Here is a 25,000-nt window from a genome sequence, read left to right as displayed (position 1 = left end):
GACGCTGTCTGGGTGAAGCAGTGTGTTCTGGGTAACAGAGGAGGACCTATCACAAGTCAACAATTGTTTTAACCTTTTTTTTTTTTTTTTTACTTTTACAATGTAAAATATTTTTAGGTTGAGACCCAGAGGAGACGAAACAGGTTCTACCAAACGATCAGAGAACTTAGAACCTGTCACCATAGTTAACGCTAAGCAGTATTCTGTGGTTGGGTCACGGGACCACAGGGGACCTCTTGTGTTAAAGGGACCTCATTAAGGACTGTAACAGAGCAGAGAGGAGGGTCTGCCTCCGCCTGTCTCACTAACTAACCACTCGTAGCCATGGGAACCAGGAACAGAGTCTCTATTTCCTGTAGAGGTGGTGCTGAAGGAGAATGTTAATAAAGTATTTACTCCTAAACTGTCTGTCTGTCTGTCTGGTTACTGAACGTGGCCCTGGAGGTCTGGTGGCTTCATGTCTGTCTATCTGCTTGACGTCCTGACGGTAGTCTACGGGCCGGGAGAAACTGGGATCCATGGTTTGTTTTTCTTTAAACAGCCATCTTTTTATAGTAATGTCAAACCAAGTAATATAATTTCAGTTGATTCAACTGTATTTAATTATTTGGTTGGACATTACTTTAAGGGTGTTATGCCTGTTTTAAACGGCATTACATAACCCCCCCCATCACTCCTATTAGATTTTGACCAAGTGATGGCTTTAGTTAGCTTCATTTGTAGTGGCTGTTTAAAAATACAAAGTGCCGATTTATGTCTTAGGGATTCCTGCCTTGCCTACATGCAGTGCATTTGGAAAGTATTCAGACCCCTTGACTTTGCCCACATTTTGTTACCTTTCAGCCTTATTCTAAAATGTATTAAATTTGTTTTTTCCCCCTCATCAATCGACACACAATACCCCATAATGACATCACGATACCCCATAATGACATCACGATACCCCATAATGACATCACAATACCCCATAATGACATCACAATACCCCATAATGACATCACGATACCCCATAATGACATCGCAATACCCCATAATGACATCGCGATACCCCATAATGACATCACGATACCCCATAATGACATCACGATACCCCATAATGACAAAGCAAAAACAGATTTTTAGACAATTTTGCAAATGTATAAATAAATAAATAAACTGAAATAGCATTGCATAAGTATTCAGACTCTTTACTTTGTTGAAACACCTTTGGCAGCGATTACAGTCTTGAGTCTTCTTGGGTATGACGCTACAAGCTTGGCACACCTGTATTTGGGGAGTTTCTCATGTTCTTCTCTGCTGAGCCTCTCAAGCTCACGCAGAGATTGGCTGTGGGTTTAGGGTCATTGTCCTGTTGGTGAACATTCGCCCCCAGTGAGAGGTCTTGAGCGCTCTGGAGCAGTTTCCGTCACTCTGGAGCTCTGTCAGAGTGACCATTTGGGTTCTTGGTCACCTCCCTTGGTCACCAAGGCTCTTCTCTCCCCCGATTGTTCAGTTTGGCCGGGCGGCCAGCTCTAGGAAGAGTCTTGGTGGTTCCAAACTTCTTCCATTTAAGAATAAATGGAGGCCACTGTGTTCTTGGGGACCATCAATGCTGCAGAAATGTTTGGTACCCTTCCCCAGATCTGTGCCTCGACACAATCCTGTCTCTTTACGGACAATTCCTTCGACCTCATGGCTTGGTTTTTGCTCTGACATGCACTGTCAACTGTGGGACCTTATATAGACAGGTATGTGTGCCTTTCCAAATCATGTCCAATCAATTGAATTTACCACAGGTGGACTCCAATCAAGTTGTAGAAACATCTCAAGGATGATCAATGGAAACAGGATGGACCTGAGCTCAATTGAGTCTCATAGCAAAGGGTCTGAACACTTACAATACCAGTCAAAAGTTTGGACACACCTACTCATTTCAGGGTTTCAAAGTTCTATACATTTTCCGTATTGACTGACCTTCATGTGTTAAAGTAATGATGGACTGTTGTTTCACTTTGCTTATTTGAGCTGTTCTTGGCATAATATGGACTTGGTCTTTTACCAGATAGAGCTTATCTTCTGTATACCACCCCTACTTGTCACAACACAACTGACTGGTTCAAACACATTAAGAAATTCCACAAATGAACTTTTAACAAGGCACACCTGTTAATTGAAGTGACTACCATTCCAGGTGACTACCTCATGAGCGGGTTGAGAGAATGCCAAGCTGTCTAGGCAAAAGGTGGCTACTTTGAAGAATTTTAAATATACATTTTTTTGGTTACTACATGATTCCATGTGTTATTTCATAGTTTTGATGTCTTCACTATTATTCTACAATATTAAAGAAAAACCCTGGAATGACTAGGTGTGTCCACTTTTGACTGGTACTGTTTATTATAAAGGTATGTTTTTATTTGTAATAAAAATTATAAAAACCTGTTTTCGTTTTGTCATTATGGGGTTATTGTGTGTAGATTGCCGATTAACATTTTTTAAATCTATTTTAGAATAAGGCTGTAATGTAACAAAATGTGGAAAAAGTCAAGGGGTCTGAATACTGTCCGAAGACACATGGTCTCCCGAGTGGCGCAAGAGGCGTCACTACAGTCCCTGGTTTGAATCCAGGCTGTATCACATCCGGCTGTGATTGGGAGTCCCATAGGGCGACGCACAATTTGGACCAGCATCGTCCGGGTTTGGCCCGGGGTAGGCCGTCATTGTAAATAAGAATTAGTTCTTAACTGACTTAAATAAAATATATATATATGCTTTTCCTACACGCTTAGTATTCAGACGTGCCTTATTTAGTCACACAACACGCTCTGCAGGTGTGGCTACATTATGTTCTCTGAATAAATGTATGAATAAAAAAAAAACAGCCTTTAAGCATGAAATTATGGAAACGATGGTTTGATTCAGTCCTGCAGTTTTGTTGAAGCTCATTCAGCAACACACGACGCAGCGCTGTCGGTTACTGGCTTGTTATTCCCATTTATCAGTCGCTGACTTGTTATTCCCATTTATCAGTTACTGACTTGTTATTCCCATTTCATCAGTTACTGACTTGTTATTCCCATTTACTGACTTGTTATTCCCATTTACTGACTTGTTATTCCCATTTACTGACTTGTTATTCCCATTTATCAGTTACTGACTTGTTATTCCCATTTATCAGTTACTGACTTGTTATTCCCATTTCATCAGTTACTGACTTGTTATTCCCATTTACTGACTTGTTATTCCCATTTACTGACTTGTTATTCCCATTTACTGACTTGTTATTCCCATTTATCAGTTACTGACTTGTTATTCCCACTCCCTATCACTCACCGCTGTCATCAAATGGACTCAAACGAGCCACAAGTTCTGACATCATGAAACCCAAATACAGCGATGAGTTTCTTTCATACAACCTTCTAACGAGCAGCGCCCACAATGTGTTGTGGAAGAGCCTTTAGTAACGAGTCTCTCATAACGGAACAAATGAAATAAAACAGCAACGACCTGGGGAATAGTTACAGGGGAGAGGAGGGGGGATGAATGAGCCAATCGGAAGCTGGGGATGATTAGGTGGCCCTGATGGTATGAGGGCCAGATTGGGAATTTAGCCAGGACACCGGGGTTAACACCCCTACTATTACGATAAGCACCATGGGATCTTTAATGACCTCAGAGAGTCAGGACACCCGTTTAACGTCCCATCCGAAAGACAGCACCCTACACAGGGCAGTGTCCCCAATCACTGCCCTGGGGCATTGGGATATTTTTTAGACCAGAGGAAAGGGTGCCTCCTACTGGCCCTCCAACACCACCTGGTCTCCCATCCAGGGACTGACCAGGACCAACCCTGCTTAGCTTCAGAAGCAAGCCAGCAGTGGGATGCAGGGTGGTCTGCTGCTGGTTAAAGCCAGCGGTGGGATGCAGGGTGGTCTGCTGCTGGTTAAAGCCAGCGGTGGGATGCAGGGTGGTCTGCTGCTGGTTAAAGCCAGCGGTGGGATGCAGGGTGGTCCGCTGCTGGTTAAAGCCAGCGGTGGGGTGCAGGGTGGTCCGCTGCTGGTTAAAGCCAGCGGTGGGATGCAGGGTGGTCCGCTGCTGGTTAAAGCCAGCGGTGGGGTGCAGGGTGGTCCGCTGCTGGTTAAAGCCAGCGGTGGGATGCAGGGTGGTCCGCTGCTGGTTAAAGCCAGCGGTGGGGTGCAGGGTGGTCCGCTGCTGGTTAAAGCCAGCGGTGGGATGCAGGGTGGTCCGCTGCCGGTTAAAGCCAGCGGTGGGGTGCAGGGTGGTCCGCTGCCGGTTAAAGCCAGCGGTGGGGTGCAGGGTGGTAGGCTGCCGGTTAAAGCCAGCGGTGGGGTGCAGGGTGGTAGGCTGCCGGTTAAAGCCAGCGGTGGGGTGCAGGGTGGTCCGCTGCCGGTTAAAGCCAGCGGTGGGGTGCAGGGTGGTCCGCTGCCGGTTAAAGCCAGCGGTGGGGTGCAGGGTGGTCGGCTGCCGGTTAAAGCCAGCGGTGGGGTGCAGGGTGGTCCGCTGCCGGTTAAAGCCAGCGGTGGGGTGCAGGGTGGTCCGCTGCCGGTTAAAGCCAGCGGTGGGGTGCAGGGTGGTAGGCTGCCGGTTAAAGCCAGCGGTGGGGTGCAGGGTGGTAGGCTGCCGGTTAAAGCCAGCGGTGGGGTGCAGGGTGGTCTGCTGCCGGTTAAAGCCAGCGGTGGGATGCAGGGTGGTCTGCTGCCGGTTAAAGCCAGCGGTGGGGTGCAGGGTGGTCTGCTGCCGGTTAAAGCCAGCGGTGGGGTGCAGGGTGGTCCGCTGCCGGTTAAACCAACTGAAGGGAACGAACCGTGTGATTAAAGGGACCAATCAGACCAACAGATGCCGGGACACTCAGGTGTCCTGAAAGACTTCGGACTAGACGTCACATCCCTGCAAGTTATTAAAAGGCCGTACAATTTCAATTCCACATAACTGCGTTTTCATCGACTTTAACAAATCAAAATCACATTTTATTTGGTCGTATACACATAGATGTTATTGCAGGTGTTTTCTAAGCTCTAACATCTAACAATACCCACAAAGCTGTGGGAAAGTTGATATGATTCAGTTTGCTGCCGTGACGACTGGTCTCCGTGACGACTGGTCTCCCGTCTCCAGCGATCAGAAGGTAAAATAAATCTAAAGTCGTTTACACTGAGTGGACAAAACATTAGGAACACCTTAAGTCATTAACGTTGGGAGTTCTACCCCCCTTCTGCCCTCAGAACAGCCTCAATTCGTCGGGACACGGACTCTACAAAGTGTTGAAAGCGTTCCACAGGGATGCTGGTCCAAAGCTTCCCACAGTTGTATCTGGGTGTCCGTCGGGCGGCCGGGTCCGTCACAGCCAATGGAGGTGAGGGTGCTGCAGCACCCCTGAAAAATCTGTTTTTTTTCCCCCGCCACAAAAAGGTTGCATAGTAAACGTAAATGACCTTGAAAAACTGTAAAAGGAAAGTCAACTCCACTTGAGACCCAGTTAGCAGACAGACAGCATGTTTCGTGAAACTTTATTCTCATATAAAACCCATAAATACAGTGTCTGCAAGTGACATCAGGAGCGTGCACACAATTACAGCCAGGCGTGCGCACGTAGAGCTGCTGCAGTACAGTAGAAGATGGCAGTCTAGTAAATATACATCTATATCTGGTATAACTATATCTACGGCCAGGCCAGGACCGATCACTGAAACATTCTCTCTCTCTGGGACGTCAGAAACGGCTGCATCGTCGCCACGGAGATCAGGCAGAACGGGAAGGAGGGGGGAGGGGAACAGGAAGGAGGAGGGAGGGGAACAGGAAGGAGGAGGGAGGGGAACGGGAAGGAGGAGGGAGGGGAACGGGAAGGAGGAGGGAGGAGAACAGGAAGGAGGAGGGAGGGGAACAGGAAGGAGGAGGGAGGGGACCAGGAAGGAGGAAGGAGGGGAACAGGAAGGAGGAAGGAGGGGAACAGGAAGGAGGAAGGAGGGGAACAGGAAGGGTGACATCCAGCAGATAAAACGTGTGCTGATATGATAAAGCGTCTCTTTCAGGTAGAACACAAAGCTGCATCTACGTAGAGCGGACGTGTCTATGCTGTGTGTTTCTATGTGGACGTGTCTACGCTGTGTGATTCTACGTAGACGTGTCTATGCTGTGTGTTTCTACGTGGGCGTGTCTACGCGGGCGGCGTCTTGAAGGCGCCCCAGCCGTGGAAGCATCGTGTGAAGCAGTGGGGTTCGTTCCCCTTCCTGACCAGACGCAGCTTCCTGGGCGTCTCCGACTCCTTAGAACGTATGTGTTGGATGTACACCTGGAGGAGAGACAGAAAAACCATTATATCACCACCTGGAGGAGAGACAGAACCACCTGGAGGAGAGACAGAACCACCTGGAGGAGAGACAGAAAAACCATTATATCACCACCTGGAGGAGAGACAGAACCACCTGGAGGAGAGACAGAAAAACCATTATAACACCACCTGGAGGAGAGACAGAACAACCATTACATTACCACCTGGAGGAGAGACAAAACCACCTGGAGGAGAGACAGAACCACCTGGAGAAGAGACAGAACCACCTGGAGGAGAGACAGAACCACCTGGAGGAGAGACAGAAAAACCATTATATCACCACCTGGAGGAGAGACAGAACCACCTGGAGGAGAGACAGAAAAACCATTATAACACCACCTGGAGGAGAGACAGAACCACCTGGAGGAGAGACAGAACAACCATTACATTACCACCTGGAGGAGAGACAAAACCACCTGGAGGAGAGACAGAACCAGAACCACCTGGAGGAGAGACAGAACCACCTGGAGGAGAGACAGAACCACCTGGAGGAGAGACAGAACAACCATTACATTACCACCTGGAGGAGAGACAAAACCACCTGGAGGAGAGACAGAACCAGAACCACCTGGAGGAGAGACAGAACCACCTGGAGGAGAGACAGAACCACCTGGAGGAGAGACAGAACCACCTGGAGGAGAGACAGAAAAACCATTATATCACCACCTGGAGGAGAGACAGAACCACCTGGAGGAGAGACAGAAAAACCATTATAACACCACCTGGAGGAGAGACAGAACCACCTGGAGGAGAGACAGAACAACCATTACATTACCACCTGGAGGAGAGACAAAACCACCTGGAGGAGAGACAGAACCAGAACCACCTGGAGGAGAGACAGAACCACCTGGAGGAGAGACAGAACCACCTGGAGGAGAGACAGAACAACCATTACATTACCACCTGGAGGAGAGACAAAACCACCTGGAGGAGAGACAGAACCAGAACCACCTGGAGGAGAGACAGAACCACCTGGAGGAGAGACAGAACCACCTGGAGGAGAGACAGAAAAACCATTATATCACCACCTGGAGGAGAGACAGAACCACCTGGAGGAGAGACAGAAAAACCATTATATTACCACCTGGAGGAGAGACAGAACAACCATTATATTACCACCTGGAGGAGAGACAGAACCACCTGGAGGAGAGACAGAACCACCTGGAGGAGAGACAGAACCACCTGGAGGAGGGAGAGACAGAACAACCATTATATTACCACCTGGAGGAGAGACAGAACCGCCTGGAGGAGAGACAGAACCGCCTGGAGGAGAGACAGAACCGCCTGGAGGAGAGACAGAACCGCCTGGAGGAGAGACAGAACCGCCTGGAGGAGAGACAGAACCGCCTGGAGGAGAGACAGAACCACCTGGAGGAGAGACAGAACCATCATTATATTACCACCTGGAGGAGAGACAGAACCACCTGGAGGAGAGACAGACAAACCATTATATTACCACCTGGAGGAGAGACAGAACCACCTGGAGGAGAGACAGAACCGCCGGGAGGAGAGACAGAACCACCATTATATTACCACCTGGAGGAGAGACAGAACCACCTGGAAGAGAGACAGAACAACCATTATATTACCACCTGGAGGAGAGACAGAACCACCATTATATTACCACCTGGAGGAGAGACAGAACCACCATTATATTACCACCTGGAGGAGAGACAGAACCACCTGGAGGAGAGACAGAACAACCATTATATTACCACCTGGAGGAGAGACAGAACCACCTGGAGGAGAGACAGAACCGCCTGGAGGAGAGACAGAACCGCCTGGAGGAGAGACAGAACCGCCTGGAGGAGAGACAGAACCGCCTGGAGGAGAGACAGAACCGCCTGGAGGAGAGACAGAACCGCCTGGAGGAGAGACAGAACCGCCTGGAGGAGAGACAGAACCGCCTGGAGGAGAGACAGAACCGCCTGGAGGAGAGACAGAACCATCATTATATTACCACCTGGAGGAGAGACAGAAAAACCATTATATTACCACCTGGAGGAGAGACAGAAAAACCATTATATTACCACCTGGAGGAGAGACAGAACCGCCTGGAGGAGAGACAGAACCACCATTATATTACCATCTGGAGGAGAGACAGAACCACCTGGAGGAGAGACGGAACAACCATTATATTACCACCTGGAGGAGAGACAGAACCGCCTGGAGGAGAGACAGGACCACCTGGAGGAGAGACAGAACCGCCTGGAGGAGAGACAGAACCGCCTGGAGGAGAGACAGAACCGCCTGGAGGAGAGACAGAACCGCCTGGAGGAGAGACAGAACCGCCTGGAGGAGAGACAGAACCGCCTGGAGGAGAGACAGAACCGCCTGGAGGAGAGACAGAACCGCCTGGAGGAGAGACAGAACCGCCTGGAGGAGAGACAGAACCGCCTGGAGGAGAGACAGAACCGCCTGGAGGAGAGACAGAACCGCCTGGAGGAAACAATATAATCTGACAGACTCTAGACACAGTAAAGATATAGTAAAACAATAGACTGACAGACTCTAGACACAGTAAAGATATAGTAAAACTATAGAAACAAATCATTACTGTTTGGGCGGGAGAGGGTCACATATCTCACCTGGCAGGCTTTGAGGCTGAGTTTAATTTCTACCTGACTGGTCTGAGTTCCCACCCACATGTACACCTGACAGAGAGAGAGACAGAAAACACTATTAAAGGTGTAGGGTCCAGGTGTATATAGATAGACAGGTGTAGTGTCCAGGTGTATATAGATAGACAGGTGTAGTGTCCAGGTGTATATAGATAGACAGGTGTAGTGTCCAGGTGTATATAGATAGACAGGTGTAGTGTCCAGGTGTATATAGATAGACAGGTGTAGTGTCCAGGTGTATATAGACAGACAGGTGTAGTGTCCAGGTGTATATAGACAGACAGGTGTAGTGTCCAGGTGTATATAGACAGACAGGTGTAGTGTCCAGGTGTATATAGATAGACAGGTGTCGTGTCCAGGTGTATAGACAGCTCGTCCCACCTCTTGGCCGTTGTCCAGCAGCATGATGTCATCGTCGGCCAGGTCATCCTGACAGAAGTCGGAGCATTTCTCCGACACGGCGAAGTATCCCTTCTCATTGGAACAGCGGAACAGTCTGGCGTACTTCATGTAGTCAGCGTCCTCGTCGTACACCTTCTGACAGCCAATCCCCACCCAGAAGAAGTTCTCCGGCTCCTCCCCCTCGTTGATCACCTAGGAGACAGGAGCTCCGTGGTTACCAGTCAAACTGCCACGGTCAGAGGTTCCACGGTTACCAGTCAAACTGCCACGGTCAGAGGTTCCATGGTAACCAGTCAAACTGCCACGGTCAGAGGTTCCATGGTAACCAGTCAAACTGCCACGGTCAGAGGTTCCATGGTAACCAGTCAAACTGCCACGGTCAGAGGTTCCATGGTAACCAGTCAAACTGCCACGGTCAGAGGTTCCATGGTAACCAGTCAAACTGCCACGGTCAGAGGTTCCATGGTAACCAGTCAAACTGCCACGGTCAGAGGTTCCATGGTAACCAGTCAAACTGCCACGGTCAGAGGTTCCATGTTAACCAGTCAAACTGCCACGGTCAGAGGTTCCATGGTAACCAGTCAAACTGCCACGGTCAGAGGTTCCATGGTTACCAGTCAAACTGCCACGGTCAGAGGTTCCATGGTTACCAGTCAAACTGCCACGGTCAGAGGTTCCATGGTTACCAGTCAAACTGCCACGGTCAGAGGTTCCATGGTTACCAGTCAAACTGCCACGGTCAGAGGTTCCATGGTTACCAGTCAAACTGCCACGGTCAGAGGTTCCATGGTTACCAGTCAAACTGCCACGGTCAGAGGTTCCATGGTAACCAGTCAAACTGCCACGGTCAGAGGTTCCATGGTTACCAGTCAAACTGCCACGGTCGTCATTGTAAATAAGAATGTGTTCTTAACTGGCCTAATTAAATAAAGGATCAATTAATTAATTAATTGATTGAGGATGTTAGCTATACTTGTTTGCTGTAGGTGAGACAGACAGGCAGCTATAACAGACAGACAGACAGGTATAAAGACAGACAGACCTGTTTGCTGTAGGTATAACAGACAGACAGGTATAAAGACAGACAGGTATAAAGACAGACAGGTATAAAGACAGACAGGTATAAAGACAGACAGGTATAAAGACAGACGTACCTGTTTGCTGTAGGTATCATCAAACAGACAGTTCATGATGTCTTCAGCCAGTTTGGCCTCATCAGGGTCAGCAGCCCGGCCCACCCAGGTATAGACTATCCCCTGGTTGTCTGTACTCTCAAACGGCACCTACATACACACACACACACACACACACGTCAGTCAATACACTATTAACCTGTTGGGGTATAGGGGGCAGTATTTTCACGGCCGGATAAAAACCGTACCCAATTTAAACTGGTTACTACTCTTGCCCAGAAACGACAATATGCATAGAAAACACTCTGAAGTTTCTAAAACTGTTTGAATGGTGTCTGAGTATAACAGAACTCATATGGCAGGCAAAAACCTGAGAAGATTCCATACAGGAAGTGCCCTGTCTGACAATTTGTTGTCCTTCTGTTGCATCTCTATCAAAAATACAGCATCTGTGCTGTAACGTGACACTTTCTAAGGCTTCCATTGGCTCTCTAAAGCGTTCAGAAAGTGGAATGATGTGTCTCCTGTCTCTGGGCAAAGTACAGCAGCAGAGTTTGTAAGTGGACTGCCTGGGGACAGTGAGACAGATGCACGTTCACGAGACTCCTCCATTTTTTTCTTTCAGCCTTTGAATGAATACAACGTTGCCCGGTTGGAATATTATCGCTATTTTACGAGAAAAATAGCATAAAAATTGATTTTAAACAGCATTTGACTTGCTTCTAAGTACGGTAATGGAATATTTTTTATTTATTTGTCACGAAATAAGTTTGCGCATTATCCTTCGGATACTGACCTCAACGCACGAACAAAACTGAGGTATTTGGATATAACTATGGATTATTTGGAACCAAAACAACATTTGTTGTTTAAGTAGAAGTCCTGGGAGTGCATTCTGACGAAGAACAGCAAAGGTAATCCAATTTTTCTAATAGTAATTCTGAGTTTAGGTTGCCCCGAACTTGGCGGGTGTCTGAATAGCTCACCGTGATGGCCGGGCTATGTACTCAGAATATTGCAAAATGTGCTTAGCCGAAAAGCTATTTTAAAATCGGACACCGCGATTGCATAAAGGAGTTCTGTATCTATAATTCTTAAAATAAGTGTTATGCATTTTGTCAACGTTTATCGTGAGTAATTTAGTAAATTCACCGGAAGTGTTCGGTGGGAATGCTAGTCACATGCTAGTTACATGCTAATGTAAAAAGCTGGTTTTTGATATAAATATGAACTTGATTGAACAAAACATGCATGTATTGTATAACATAATGTCCTAGGAGTGTCATCCGATGAAGATCATCAAAGGTTAGTGCTGCATTTAGCTGTGGTTTTGGTTTTTGTGACATTATATGCTAGCTTGAAAAATGGGTGTCTGATTATTTCTGGCTGGGTACTCTGCTGACATAATCTCATGTTTTGCTTTCGCTGTAAAGCCTTTTTGAAATCGGACAATGTGGTTAGATTAACGAGAGTCTTGTCTTTAAAATGGTGTAAAATAGTCATATGTTTGAGAAATTTAAGTTATAGCATTTTTGAGGTATTTGAATATCGCGCCACGCGATTCCACTGGCTGTTGACTACGGTGGCCCAGAGAGGTTAAGCGGCTGACATTTTACACTCAATTAAAGTTCTGACAAGTTAAAGGTTTTTAATCAGTGTGATATTTCCTGTGTTTTTGAGGTCAGAAGGTCAGAGTGTCTCAGGTCAGAGGTCAGTGCGTCTCAGGTTAGGGGTCAGAGGTCAGTGCGTCTCAGGTTAGGGGTCAGTGCGTCTCAGGTTAGGGGTCAGTGCGTCTCAGGTTAGGGGTCAGTGCGTCTCAGGTTAGGGGTCAGTGCGTCTCAGGTTAGGGGTCAGTGCGTCTCAGGTTAGGGGTCAGTGCGTCTCAGGTTAGGGGTCAGTGCGTCTCAGGTTAGGGGTCAGTGCGTCTCAGGTTAGGGGTCAGAGCGTCTCAGGTTAGGGGTCAGAGGTCAGTGCGTCTCAGGTCAGGTCAGTGCATCTCAGGTCAGAGCGTCTCAGGTCAGAGGTCAGTGTGTCTCAGGTTAGGGGTCAGAGGTCAGTGTATCTCAGGTTAGGGGTCAGAGGTCAGTGTGTCTCAGGTATATAACTGACCTTGAGGATGAAGCAGAACTCTGAGTTCAGGTTACTGGAGTCCGTTCCTATCTGGATCGTCCTGGGGGGGGGAGAGAGAGACAGAGAGAGAGAGAGGAGAGCTCCAGTTGGTTAACTCTTCCTCATTGAAAAACGTCTCCTCGTCACAGCCGTTCTAGAGTCATGTGACCTGGTACAGAGAGCGCTGCCATTGGTGCGTATGTGGTAGAGGGAGGGTACCTGGTACAGAGAGCGCTGCCATTGGTGCGTATGTGGTAGAGGGAGGAGGGTACCTGGTACAGAGAGCGCTGCCATTGGTGCGTATGTGGTAGAGGGAGGAGGGGTACCTGGTACAGAGAGCGCTGCCATTGGTGCGTATGTGGTAGAGGGAGGGCTGAGCGGCATCGACCTTCTGTTTCCTCTTCCCTTTATGAACGATGAACTTCCTCTTGAAGTGAGACAGGAACTTGAGATTCTCCTGCTGCTGGGTCATACGGACCACCTACAGAGGACAAAACATTAGGAACACCGAGAGGACAAAACATTAGGAACACCTACAGAGGACAAAACATTAGGAACACCTACAGAGGACAAAACATTAGGAACACCTACACGGGACAAAACATTAGGAACACCGACAGGGGACAAAACATTAGGAACACCGACAGGGGACAAAACATTAGGAACACCGACAGGGGACAAAACATTAGGAACCTCTGGTTTCCCAGGGAAGAGGGATGTCTAGTCCTGCTGTGTGTCTCTGTGTGTGTGTGTGTGTGTGTGTGTGTGTGTGTGTGTGTGTACACACCTCCAGTTTCCCGGGGAAGAGACTCTCAAACTTCTTCTGCAGAGAGAAGGTGAAGGTGAGCCAGCCCATGTTAGAGGCCTGCCTGCCCTGCCAGAAATACACAACACACTGGAAGTCTTCCTCCACTCTCTCCTCCTCCTCTTCCTCTCCTCCGTGGTGGCCGTGTCTCTCCTTCTTCTCCTTGTCCTCATCGTCGTATTCTACTGGCACCCAGTACCTACACACACACACACACACCACTTCATTCAGTCCATAGTATGTCCGCATTCTTCCTACAGTCCTGAGACAGACCCACAGTCCTCCTACAGTCCAGAGACAGACCCACAGTCCTCCTACAGTCCTGAGACAGACCCACAGTCCTCCTAGTCCTGAGACAGACCCACAGTCCTCCTACAGTCCTGAGACAGACCCACAGTCCTCCTACAGTCCTGAGACAGACCCGCAGTCCTCCTACAGTCCTGAGACAGACCCGCAGTCCTCCTACAGTCCTGAGACAGACCCGCAGTCCTCCTACAGTCCTGAGACAGACCCGCAGTCCTCCTACAGTCCTGAGACAGACCCACAGTCCTCCTACAGTCCTGAGACAGACCCGCAGTCCTCCTACAGTCCTGAGACAGACCCGCAGTCCTCCTACAGTCCTGAGACAGACCCACAGTCCTGTGTGTGTCTCTCTGTGTGTCTCTGTGTGTGTGGTGTGTTGTGTTGTGTGTGTGTGTGTGTGTCTCTGTCTGTCTCTGTCTGTGTGTGTGTGTGTGTGTGTGTGTACCTGCAGAGGAAGACGTAACAGTCCTGTGTGTGGAAGTGTCCAAACTCCTCCTCTGGCAGACGAGCAAACTTCTTCCCCTCCAACACAAATCCCTCCATTCCATCCAGATCCTCATTCCACTCCTCCATCATCTGCTCTGCCTGGAGAGAGGAGGGGGAGAGAGGAGGAGAGAGGAGGGGGGAGGGAGAGGAGGAGGAGAGAGGGAGAGGGAAAGGAGGAGAGAGGAGGGGGGAGGGAGAGGAGGAGGAGAGAGGGAGAGGGAAAGGAGGAGAGAGGGGGAGAGGAGGAGAGAGGGAGAGGGAAAGGAGGAGAGAGGGGGAGAGGAGCGGGAGAGGGAGAGAGAGGAGGGAGGAGGAGGAGAGAGAGGGAGGGAGGGGGAAGAGGAGGGAGAGGAGGAGGGGGGAGAGGGAGGGAGAGAGAAGTGTTTACCTCAGTGAGGGCCATGGGGGGTTGTCTGGGGAGGAAGAGAGCTGTTTACCTCAGTGAGGACCATGGGGGGTTGTCTGGGGAGGAAGAGAGCTGTTTACCTCAGTGAGGGCCATGGGGGGTTGTCTGGGTTAGGAAGAGAGCTGTTTACCTCAGTGAGGACCATGGGGGGGTTGTCTGGGGGAGGAAGAGAGCTGTTTACCTCAGTGAGGACCATGGGGGGTTGTCTGGGTTAGGAAGAGAGCTGTTTACCTCAGTGAGGACCATGGGGGGTTGTCTGGGTTAGGAAGAGAGCTGTTTACCTCAGTGAGGACCATGGGGGGTTGTCTGGGTTAGGAAGAGAGCTGTTTACCTCAGTGAGGACCATGGGGGGTTGTCTGGGGAGGAAGAGAGCTGTTTACCTCAGTGAGGACCATGGGGGGTTGTCTGGGGAGGAAGAGAGCTGTTTACCTCAGTGAGGACCATGGGGGGGTTGTCTGGGGAGGAAGAGAGCTGTTTACCTCAGTGAGGACCATGGGGGGTTGTCTGGGTTAGGAAGAGAGCTGTTTACCTCAGTGAGGACCATGGGGGGTTGTCTGGGGAGGAAGAGGGCGGTGAGGTCAGCCTTCATCTCGTCTTTCTTCTCAGCATCCTTCTTCACCTGAGACAGACAAGACAGGTCACACATTTTAAAAGACTATTTGAATCCACCAATCAAATGTACAAAAACAGGATCCAAACATGTCAAATGTCCCTGTCTGCATGGTACTAAAGGGTTTTACTCAAAGCCAGTGGCATGTCATTAGTAAAGGTTTCTAAAAAGTAAAAAAGGGGCATAGACAGCTGCCCGTGGGAATTCCTGATTCTACCAGTAAGGGGCCTAGACAGCTGCCCTGGGGAATTCCTGATTCTACCAGTAAGGGGCCTAGACAGCTGCCTTGGGGAATTCCTGATTCTACCAGTAAGGGGCCTTGACAGCTGCCCTGGGGAATTCCTGATTCTACCAGTAAGGGGCCTAGACAGCTGCCTTGGGGTCTTCCTGATTCTACCAGTAAGGGGCCTAGACAGCTGCCCTGGGGAATTCCTGATTCTACCAGTAAGGGGCCTAGACAGCTGCCTTGGGCAATTCCTGATTCTACCAGTAAGGGGCCTAGACAGCTGCCTTGGGCAATTCCTGATTCTACCAGTAAGGGGCCTAGACAGCTGCCCTGGGGAATTCCTTATTCTACCAGTAAGGGGCCTAGACAGCTGCCTTGGGGACATCCTGATTCTACCAGTAAGGGGCCTAGACAGCTGCCCTGGGGAATTCCTGATTCTACCAGTAAGGGGCCTAGCCAGCTGCCCTGGGGAATTCCTGATTCTACCAGTAAGGGGCCTAGACAGCTGCCTTGGGTACATCCTGATTCTACCAGTAAGGGGCCTAGACAGCTGCCTTGGGTACATCCTGATTCTACCAGTAAGGGGCCTAGACAGCTGCCCTGGGGAATTCCTGATTCTACCTGGAATATGTTGGAGAGGTTTCCATTAACCTGTTAGGGTATAGGGGGCAGTATTGAGAATTTTTTGAAAATATATGTGCCCATTTTTAACTGCCTATTACACCAACTCAGAAGCTAGAATATGCATATTATTGTTCAGGTTTGGATAGAAAACACCCTAAAGTTTCTAAAACTGTTTGAATGGTGTCTAGTATAACAGAACTCATTTGGCAGGCAAAACTCTGAGACAGATTCTGACAGGAAGTGGATTCCTGATGTGTTGAATTGACTTTCAGCCTATGCCATTGAAAAACAAAGGGGCTGAGGAATGTTTTGGCACTTCCTATTGCTTCCACAAGATGTCCCCAGCCTTTACAAAGTGTTTTGAGTCTTCTACTCTGAGATCTGACTGAAGAAGAGCCTTGGAACGGCGATGGCCCATTAGACACCTTGCGCGCGAGTTGATGGTGGGTACTCTCATTCCGAAACGTTTTAAAAGAGAACCCAATGGTCCGCCTTGAAATTTATTCATGTTCTGGTTAAAAAAGGCCCTAATGATTTATGCGATACAACGTTTGACATGTTTGAACGAACGTAAATATATTTTTTCCGTTCGGGAAGTGAAGTCCGGCTGGCTTAGATCATGTGCTACAACACGGAGGTTTTTGGACATAAATGATGAGCTTTTTTGAACAAAACTACATTCGTTATGGACCTGGGATTCTTTGGAAGTGACATCTGATGAAGAGAATCAAAGGTAATGGATTATTTACATAGTATTTTAGATCTCTCCAACATGGCGGTTAGTCTGTATCGCAATGCGTATTTTTCTGGCGCAGTGCTCAGATTATTGCAAAGTGTGATTTCCCAGTAAGGTTAATTTTAAATCTGGCAAGTCCATTGCGTTCAAGAGATGTAAATCTATAATTCTTTGAATGACAATATAATATTTTACCAATGTTTTCTAATATTAATTAATTATTTTGTTGTCATGACTTGACTCCCGGTATTGGAGGGAAACGATTTCCTGAACATCAACGCCATAGTAAAACGCTGTTTTTAGATATAAATATGAACTTGATAGAACTAAAAATGCATGCATTGTCTAACATAATGTCCTAGGAGTGTCATCTGATGGAGATTGTAAAAGGTTAGTGCATAATTTTAGCTGATTTTATGGTTTTGGTGACGCCTGTCTTTGAATCGACAATGCATTACACACAGCTATTGTCAATGTACTCTCCTAACATAACCTAACTTTATGCTTTCCCCGTAAAACCTTTTTGAAATCGGACAACGTGGTTAGATTAAGGAGATGTTTATCTTTCAAAGGGTGTAACTTAGTTGTATGTTTGAGAAATTTAAATTTTGACATTTATTTGGTTTCAAATTTGCCGCTCTTGAAATGCACCTGCTGTTGATAGGGTGCGCCACGGGTGGCACGCTAACGTCCCACATAGGCCCAAGAAGTTAAAGAACACCCTCTGTGTTCTGTTAGACAGGTTAGAGTTAGGGGTCAGGGTTAAAGGTCAGGAGTTAAGGTCCTGAGTCAATCACACGTCCAGGACAGCAGATGGCAGGGTTAGAGTTAGGGGTCAGCGTTAAAGGTCAGGAGTTAAGGCACCATCAAGTAGCAAAGTAAAGGATCATTAGTAGAGCTACACTAAGCTAGTTGATAGAGGGAGCTAGCTAGCCAGCTAGCTAGCATACACCCCTACACAACACACACCTTCCCCTGTAGCTAGCTAGCATACACCCCTACCTTCTCCTGTAGCTAGCTAGCATACACCCCTACCTTCTCCTGTAGCTAGCTAGCATACACCCCTACCTTCCCCTGTAGCTAGCTAGCTAGCTAGCTAGCATACACCCCTACCTTCCCCTGTAGCTAGCTAGCATACACCCCTACACAACACATACACCTTCCCCTGTAGCTAGCTAGCATACACCCCTACCTTCCCCTGTAGCTAGCTAGCTAGCATACACCCCTACCTCCCCCTGTAGCTAGCTAGCATACACCCCTACTTTCCCCTGTAGCTAGCTAGCATACACCCCTACCTTCCCCTGTAGCTAGCTAGCATACACCCCTACCTTCCCCTGTAGCTAGCTAGCATACACCCCTACCTTCCCCTGTAGCTAGCTAGCATACACCCCTACCTTCCCCTGTAGCTAGCTAGCATTCACCCCTACCTTCCCCTGTAGCTAGCTAGCATACACCCCTACCTTCCCCTGTAGCTAGCTAGCATACACCCCTACCTTCCCCTGTAGCTAGCTAGCATTCACCCCTACCTTCCCCTGTAGCTAGCTAGCATACACCCCTACCTTCCCCTGTAGCTAGCTAGCTAGCTAGCATACACCCCTACCTTCCCCTGTAGCTAGCTAGCATACACCCCTACCTTCCCCTGTAGCTAGCTAGCATACACCCCTTCACGACAGGTCGTGTTACTCACCTTCCCCTGTAATCCTTGCTGCTGCTCTACACTCTCAGCTGCTCTGGTGTAGTCCACCTTCAGGACATCATCCCAGTTCTGAAACTTAGACTTGAACACCTGGAGACAGAGAGAGAGAGAGAGAGAGAGAGAGAGAGAGAGAGAGAGAGAGAGAGAGAGAGAGAAAGAGAGAGAGGAGAGAGAAGAGAGTGTGTGGAGTCAACCTTCAGGACATCATTCCACTTGGAAAGGAGGGAGGAGTTAGAATGTCCTGTTAACTCGAGTTAAGTATTTTTCTTGCTCTTGCCAAGTCATCTGAGCTCTTGCCAAGTCAGTAGAGCCCTTGCCAAGTCATCTGAGCTCTTGCCAAGTCAGTAGAGCCCTTGCCACGTCAGTAGAGCCCTTGCCAAGTCATCCGAGCCCTTGCCAAGTCATCCGAGCCCTTGCCAAGTCATCCGAGCCCTTGCCAAGTCATCTGAGCCCTTGCCAAGTCAGTAGAGCCCTTGCCAAGTCAGTAGAGCCCTTGCCAAGTCAGTAGAGCCCTTGCCAAGTCAGTAGAGCCCTTGCCAAGTCAGTAGAGCCCTTGCCAAGTCAGTAGAGCTCTTGCCAAGTCATTTATATTTATCAAAATGTAATCCATTTTAAATTCAGGATGTAACAACATAATCTGGAATAAGTCAAGGGGCCAGCATCCCGGAGTCGCCTCTTCACTGTTGACGTTGAGACTGGTGTTTTGCGGGTACTATTTAATGAAGCTGCCAGTTGCAGAACTTTTATATTCCCCCTGTATATAGTCTCCACATTGACTCTGTACCGTAATACCCTGTATATAGCCTCCACATTGACTCTGTACCGTAATACCCTGTATATAGCCTCCACATTGACTCTGTACCGGTACCCCCTGTATATAGCCTCCACATTGACTCTGTACCGGTACCCCCTGTATATAGCCTCCACATTGACTCTGTACCGTAACACCCTGTATATAGCCTCCACATTGACTCTGTACCGTAATACCTGTATATAGCCTCCACATTGACTCTGTACCGTAATACCTGTATATAGCCTCCACATTGACTCTGTACCGGTACCCCCTGTGTATAGCCTCCACATTGACTCTGTACCGTAATACCCTGTATATAGCCTCCACATTGACTCTGTACCGTAATACCCTGTATATAGTCTCACTATTGTTATTTTACTGCTGCTCTTTAATTACTTGTTCCTTTAATTTCTTATTTTGTAAACTGTGTTGTTGGTTAAGGGCTACGTTGATGCATGGACTCACTCTGTGTGCAGTAATATCGTTTAACATGATTGTTGAATGACTACCTCATCTCTGTACCCCCACACATACAATTATCTATAAGGTCCCTCCTGTTGAGCAGTGAATTTTAAACACAAATTCAACCAAAGACCAGGGAGGTTTTCCAATGCAAAGATCGGCATCTAGATGGTTAAAACATTTTTTTATTTTAAACAGACATTGAATATCCCTTTGAGCATGGGGAAGTTATTAAATTACACTTTGGATGGTGTATCAATACACCCAGTCACTACAAAGATACAGGCGTCCTTCCAAACTCAGTTGCCGGAGAGGAAGGAAACCGCTCAGCGATTTCACCATGGTGACAAAATTTTATTTTTACATTTTATTTAACTAGGCAAGTCAGTTAAGAACAACTTCTTATTTACAATGACGGCCTACCCCGGCCAAACCCTAACGCCGCCCCTATGGGACTCCCAATCACGGCCCGGATGTGATACAGCCTGGAATCAAACCAGGGTCTGTAGCGACGCCTCTAGCACTGAGATGCAGCGCCTTAGACAGCTGCGCCACTCGGAAGCCCCAGTTCCAGAGTTTAATGGCAGCGAAAGGACAAACCGGAGGTTAACATTGTCGTTACTCCACAATACAAACATGACAAAGTGAAAAGCAGGAAGTCCGTACAGAATACAAATGTTCACAAAAACATTCATCCTGTTTGCAATATGGCACTAAAGTAAAACTGCCAAAAAATGTGGCAAAGAAATTAACTTTTTGTCATGAATACAAAGTGTTATTTTTTAGGCAAATCCAATAAAACAAATCACTGAGTACCACTTCATATTTTGTAGCATGGCGGTGGCTGCATCATGTTATGGGTATGCTTGTCATTGGCAAGGACTATGGAGCTTTTTAGGATAAAAAGAAACGGAATAGAGCGAAGCACAGACAAAATCCTGGAGGAAAAACTGGTTCAGTCTGCTTCCCACCAGACACAGAGACCTTTCAGCAGGACAATAACCCTCAACACAAGGCCAGGAGTTAAAACCTCCAGGAGGGTTTCTCTCCAGGAACAGGGTTGGAGTTAAAACCTCCAGGAGGGTCTCTCTCCAGGAACAGGGTTGGAGTTAAAACCTCCAGGAGGATATCTCTCCAGGAACAGGGTTGGAGTTAAAACCTCCAGGAGGGTCTCTCTCCAGGAACAGGGTTGGAGTTAAAACCTCCAGGAGGATATCTCTCCAGGAACGGGGTTGGAGTTAAAACCTCCAGGAGGGCATCTGCCTACCTGGCACTCTGTCCCCTCCAGGTTCCTGGTAACAGGGTTGGAGTGTAAACCTCCGGGAGGGTATCTGCCTACCTGGCACTCGGTCCCCTCCAGGTTCCTGGTAACAGTAGCGTGTTTGGGCCGGTGCAGCATGGTGCAGACTTCCTGTCCCAGCTTCAGGGCGGCTGCTCTCACCAAACGAGGAGACTTCCTCCCAATCCAGATAAACACATCAGACAGACAGTCCAGGATGTACACTCCTTTAGTGTCCAGCAGGGTCTGGAGCTACAGATACAGAGAGAGAGACAGAGAGAGACAGAGAGAGACAGAGACAGAGAGAGACAGAGAGACAGAGAGAGAGACAGGTAGAGAGACAGGTAGAGGAGAGAGAGAGACAGGTAGAGATGAGAGAAATACAGACAGACAGAGAGAGAGACAGACAGGCTGATTATGACAGAGCAGGTTACATATACAGTTTAACTACACCATAGTTACGCCATAGTTACGCCATAGTTACCAGTCGTAGTTCCGGCAGTTTGTCCAGTTTGACTTTGTCTTTGTGTTCCACTGACAGCTTGTAGTTGATCTGAGGGAGTTCCAGATAACCCAGACCCAGACCCACCTAAACAACAACAACAACATTAACCCAGACCCACCTAAACAACAACAACATTAGCCCAGACCCAGACCCACCTAAACAACAACAACAACATTAACCCAGACCCACCTAAACAACAACAACAACATTAGACCCAGACCCACCTAAACAACAACAACAACATTAGACCCAGACCCACCTAAACAACAACAACAACATTAGACCCAGACCCACCTAAACAACAACAACATTAACCCAGACCCAGACCCACCTAAACAACAACAACAACATTAGACCCAGACCCACCTAAACAACAACAACAACAACATTAGAACCAGACCCACATAAACAACAACAACAACATTAGACCCAGACCCACATAAACAACAACAACAACATTAGACCCAGACCCACTTAACAACAACAACAACATTAGAACCAGACCCACATAAACAACAACAACATTAGACCCAGACCCAGACCCACCTAAACAACAACAACATTAGCCCAGACCCAGATCAACAATTAGAGGTCAGGGGTCACCTTGTATAGTTTGGGTCGTACGGGTGTGAAGTCCTCGGGGACGTGTCTGATTAGAGGTCAGGGTTTAGAGGTCACCTTGTATAGTTTGGGTCGTACGGGTGTGAAGTCCTCAGGGACGTGTCTGATTAGAGTTCAGGGTTAGAGGTCAGGGGTCACCTTGTATAGTTTGGGTCGTACGGGTGTGAAGTCCTCAGGGACGTGTCTGATTAGAGGTCAGGGGTTAGAGGTCACCTTGTATAGTTTGGGTCGTACGGGTGTGAAGTCCTCAGGGACGTGTCTGATTAGAGGTCAGGGGTTAGAGGTCACCTTGTATAGTTTGGGTCGTATGGGCGTGAAGTCCTCAGGGACGTGTCTGATTAGAGGTCAGGGGTTAGAGGTCAGGGGTCACCTTGTATAGTTTAGGTCGTATGGGCGTGAAGTCCTCAGGGACGTGTCTGATTAGAGGTCAGGGGTTAGAGGTCAGGGGATAGAGGTCAGGGGTCACCTTGTATAGTTTGTGTCGTACGGGTGTGAAGTCCTCAGGGACGTGTCTGATTAGAGGTCAGGGGTTAGAGGCCAGGGGTCACCTTGTATAGTTTGGGTCGTACGGGCGTGAAGTCCTCAGGGACGTGTTTGAGTATCTCTTCAGGTTGTCCTCCCAGAACCTCCCAGAAGTTGGGAGGTTCCTGACTCTGCTGCATGGTGGTGATCTCTGCCTTCCCTTTACGTTCGTTCTTATTGATCTTCTCTGCAAACAGCCTACACACACACACACACACACACACACACACACACACACACAGTCAGGAACACACACACACACACACAGTCAGGAACACACACACACAGTCAGGAACACACAGTCAGGAACACACACACACACAGTCAGGAACACACAGTCAGGAACACACACACACACACACACACACACACACACACACAGTCAGGAACACACACACGCAAACACACAGTCAGGAACACACACACACAGTCAGGAACACACACACACGCAAACACACACACACACACAGTCAGAAACACACACACACGCAAACACACACACACACACAGTCAGGAACACACACACACGCAAACACACACACACAGAGACACACACACACACAGAGAAACACACAGTCAGAAACACACACACAGTCAGAAACACACACACAGTCAGAAACACACACAGTCAGAGACACACACACACAGACACACACACACAGAGACACACACACACACACACAAAGAGACAAACACACACAGACACACAGTCAGAAACACCTCCTCTCTCCCCCCTTAGTGGTACCAGAGTAGTGATGGTGTGTTAGTTACCGGGTCTTAGTGGTACCAGAGTAGTGATGGTGTGTTAGTTACCGGGTCTTAGTGGTACCAGAGTAGGATGGTGTGTAGTTACCGGGTCTTAGTGGTACCAGAGTAGTGTTGGTGTGTTAGTTACCGGGTCTTAGTGGTACCAGAGTAGTGATGGTGTGTTAGTTACCGGGTCTTAGTGGTACCAGAGTAGTGTTGGTGTGTTAGTTACCGGGTCTTAGTGGTACCAGAGTAGTGATGGTGTGTTAGTTACCGGGTCTTAGTGGTACCAGAGTAGTGATGGTGTGTTAGTTACCGGGCCTTAGTGGTACCAGAGTAGTGATGGTGTGTGTTAGTTACCGGGTCTTAGTGGTACCAGAGTAGTGTTGGTGTGTTAGTTACCGGGCCTTAGTGGTACCAGAGTAGTGTTGGTGTGTTAGTTACCGGGCCTTAGTGGTACCAGAGTAGTGATGGTGTGTTAGTACCGGGCCTTAGTGGTACCAGAGTAGTGATGGTGTGTTAGTTACCGGGTCTTAGTGGTACCAGAGTGATGGTGTGTTAGTTACCGGCCTTAGTGGTACCAGAGTAGTGATGGGTGTGTTAGTTAACCGGGTCTTAGTGGTACCAGAGTAGTGGTTGTGGTGTTAGTTACCGGGCCTTAGTGGTACCAGAGTAGTGTTGGTGTGTTAGTTACCCGGGCCTTAGTGGTACCAGAGTAGTGATGGTGTGTTAGTTACCGGTCTTAGTGGTACCAGAGTAGTGATGGTGTGTTAGTTACCGGGTCTTAGTGGTACCAGAGTAGTGATGGTGTGTTAGTTACCGGGTCTTAGTGGTACCAGAGTAGTGATGGTGTGTTAGTTACCGGGTCTTAGTGGTACCAGAGTAGTGTTGGTGTGTTAGTTACCGGGCCTTAGTGGTACCAGAGTAGTGTTGGTGTGTTAGTTACCGGGTCTTAGTGGTACCAGAGTAGTGATGGTGTGTTAGTTACCGGGTCTTAGTGGTACCAGAGTAGTGATGGTGTGTTAGTTACCGGGTCTTAGTGGTACCAGAGTAGTGATGGTGTGTTAGTTACCGGGCCTTAGTGGTACCAGAGTAGTGATGGTGTGTTAGTTACCGGGTCTTAGTGGTACCAGAGTAGTGATGGTGTGTTAGTTACCGGGCCTTAGTGGTACCAGAGTAGTGATGGTGTGTTAGTTACCGGGTCTTAGTGGTACCAGCCAGAGTAGTGATGGTGTGTTAGTTACCGGGTCTTAGTGGTACCAGAGTAGTGATGGTGTGTTAGTTACCGGGTCTTAGTGGTACCAGAGTAGTGATGGTGTGATAGTTACCGGGTCTTAGTGTACCAGAGTAGTGATGGTGTGTTAGTTACCGGCCTTAGTGGTACCAGAGTAGTGATGGTGTGTTAGTTACCGGGTCTTAGTGGTACCAGCCAGAGTAGTGATGGTGTGTTAGTTACCGGGCCTTAGTGGTACCAGCCAGAGTAGTGTTGGTGTGTTAGTTACCGGGCCTTAGTGGTACCAGCCAGAGTAGTGAGGTGTGTTAGTTACCGGGCCTTAGTGGTACCAGAGTAGTGTTGGTGTGTTAGT

The 25,000-nt window shown here is 48.3% G+C and overlaps 2 protein-coding genes across 2 annotated transcripts; one reads left to right on the top strand and one right to left on the bottom strand.

Moving 5' to 3' along the window:
- The first annotated feature begins 4,212 nt into the window (after window positions 1-4,212).
- Window positions 4,213-5,129, top strand: LOC115191296 (variant surface antigen F-like). The gene is made up of 2 exons (XM_029749165.1): window positions 4,213-4,612; window positions 5,116-5,129. The coding sequence occupies exons 1-2, from the start codon at window positions 4,213-4,215 to the stop codon at window positions 5,127-5,129; spliced, it is 414 nt and encodes a 137-aa protein (XP_029605025.1).
- Window positions 5,130-6,153: 1,024 nt separating this feature from the next.
- Window positions 6,154-24,896, bottom strand: LOC115191294 (protein flightless-1 homolog; the record flags this gene model as incomplete). Its single annotated transcript, XM_029749163.1, is given in 14 exon segments — window positions 6,154-6,289; window positions 8,917-8,982; window positions 9,331-9,543; window positions 10,506-10,634; window positions 12,594-12,654; window positions 12,920-13,074; window positions 13,381-13,597; window positions 14,147-14,286; window positions 15,123-15,212; window positions 18,477-18,575; window positions 21,080-21,271; window positions 21,504-21,608; window positions 22,694-22,865; window positions 24,871-24,896. Coding segments are annotated over 14 exon segments (1,800 nt in total), but the record flags the coding sequence as incomplete, so codon positions are not given.
- Between the last annotated feature and the right edge of the window lie 104 nt (window positions 24,897-25,000).

The sequence above is a fragment of the Salmo trutta genome, unplaced genomic scaffold, assembly GCF_901001165.1.
Source record: "Salmo trutta unplaced genomic scaffold, fSalTru1.1, whole genome shotgun sequence".
Classification (NCBI taxonomy): domain Eukaryota; kingdom Metazoa; phylum Chordata; class Actinopteri; order Salmoniformes; family Salmonidae; genus Salmo; species Salmo trutta.
This window is presented reverse-complemented; position numbering and strand designations above follow the sequence as displayed.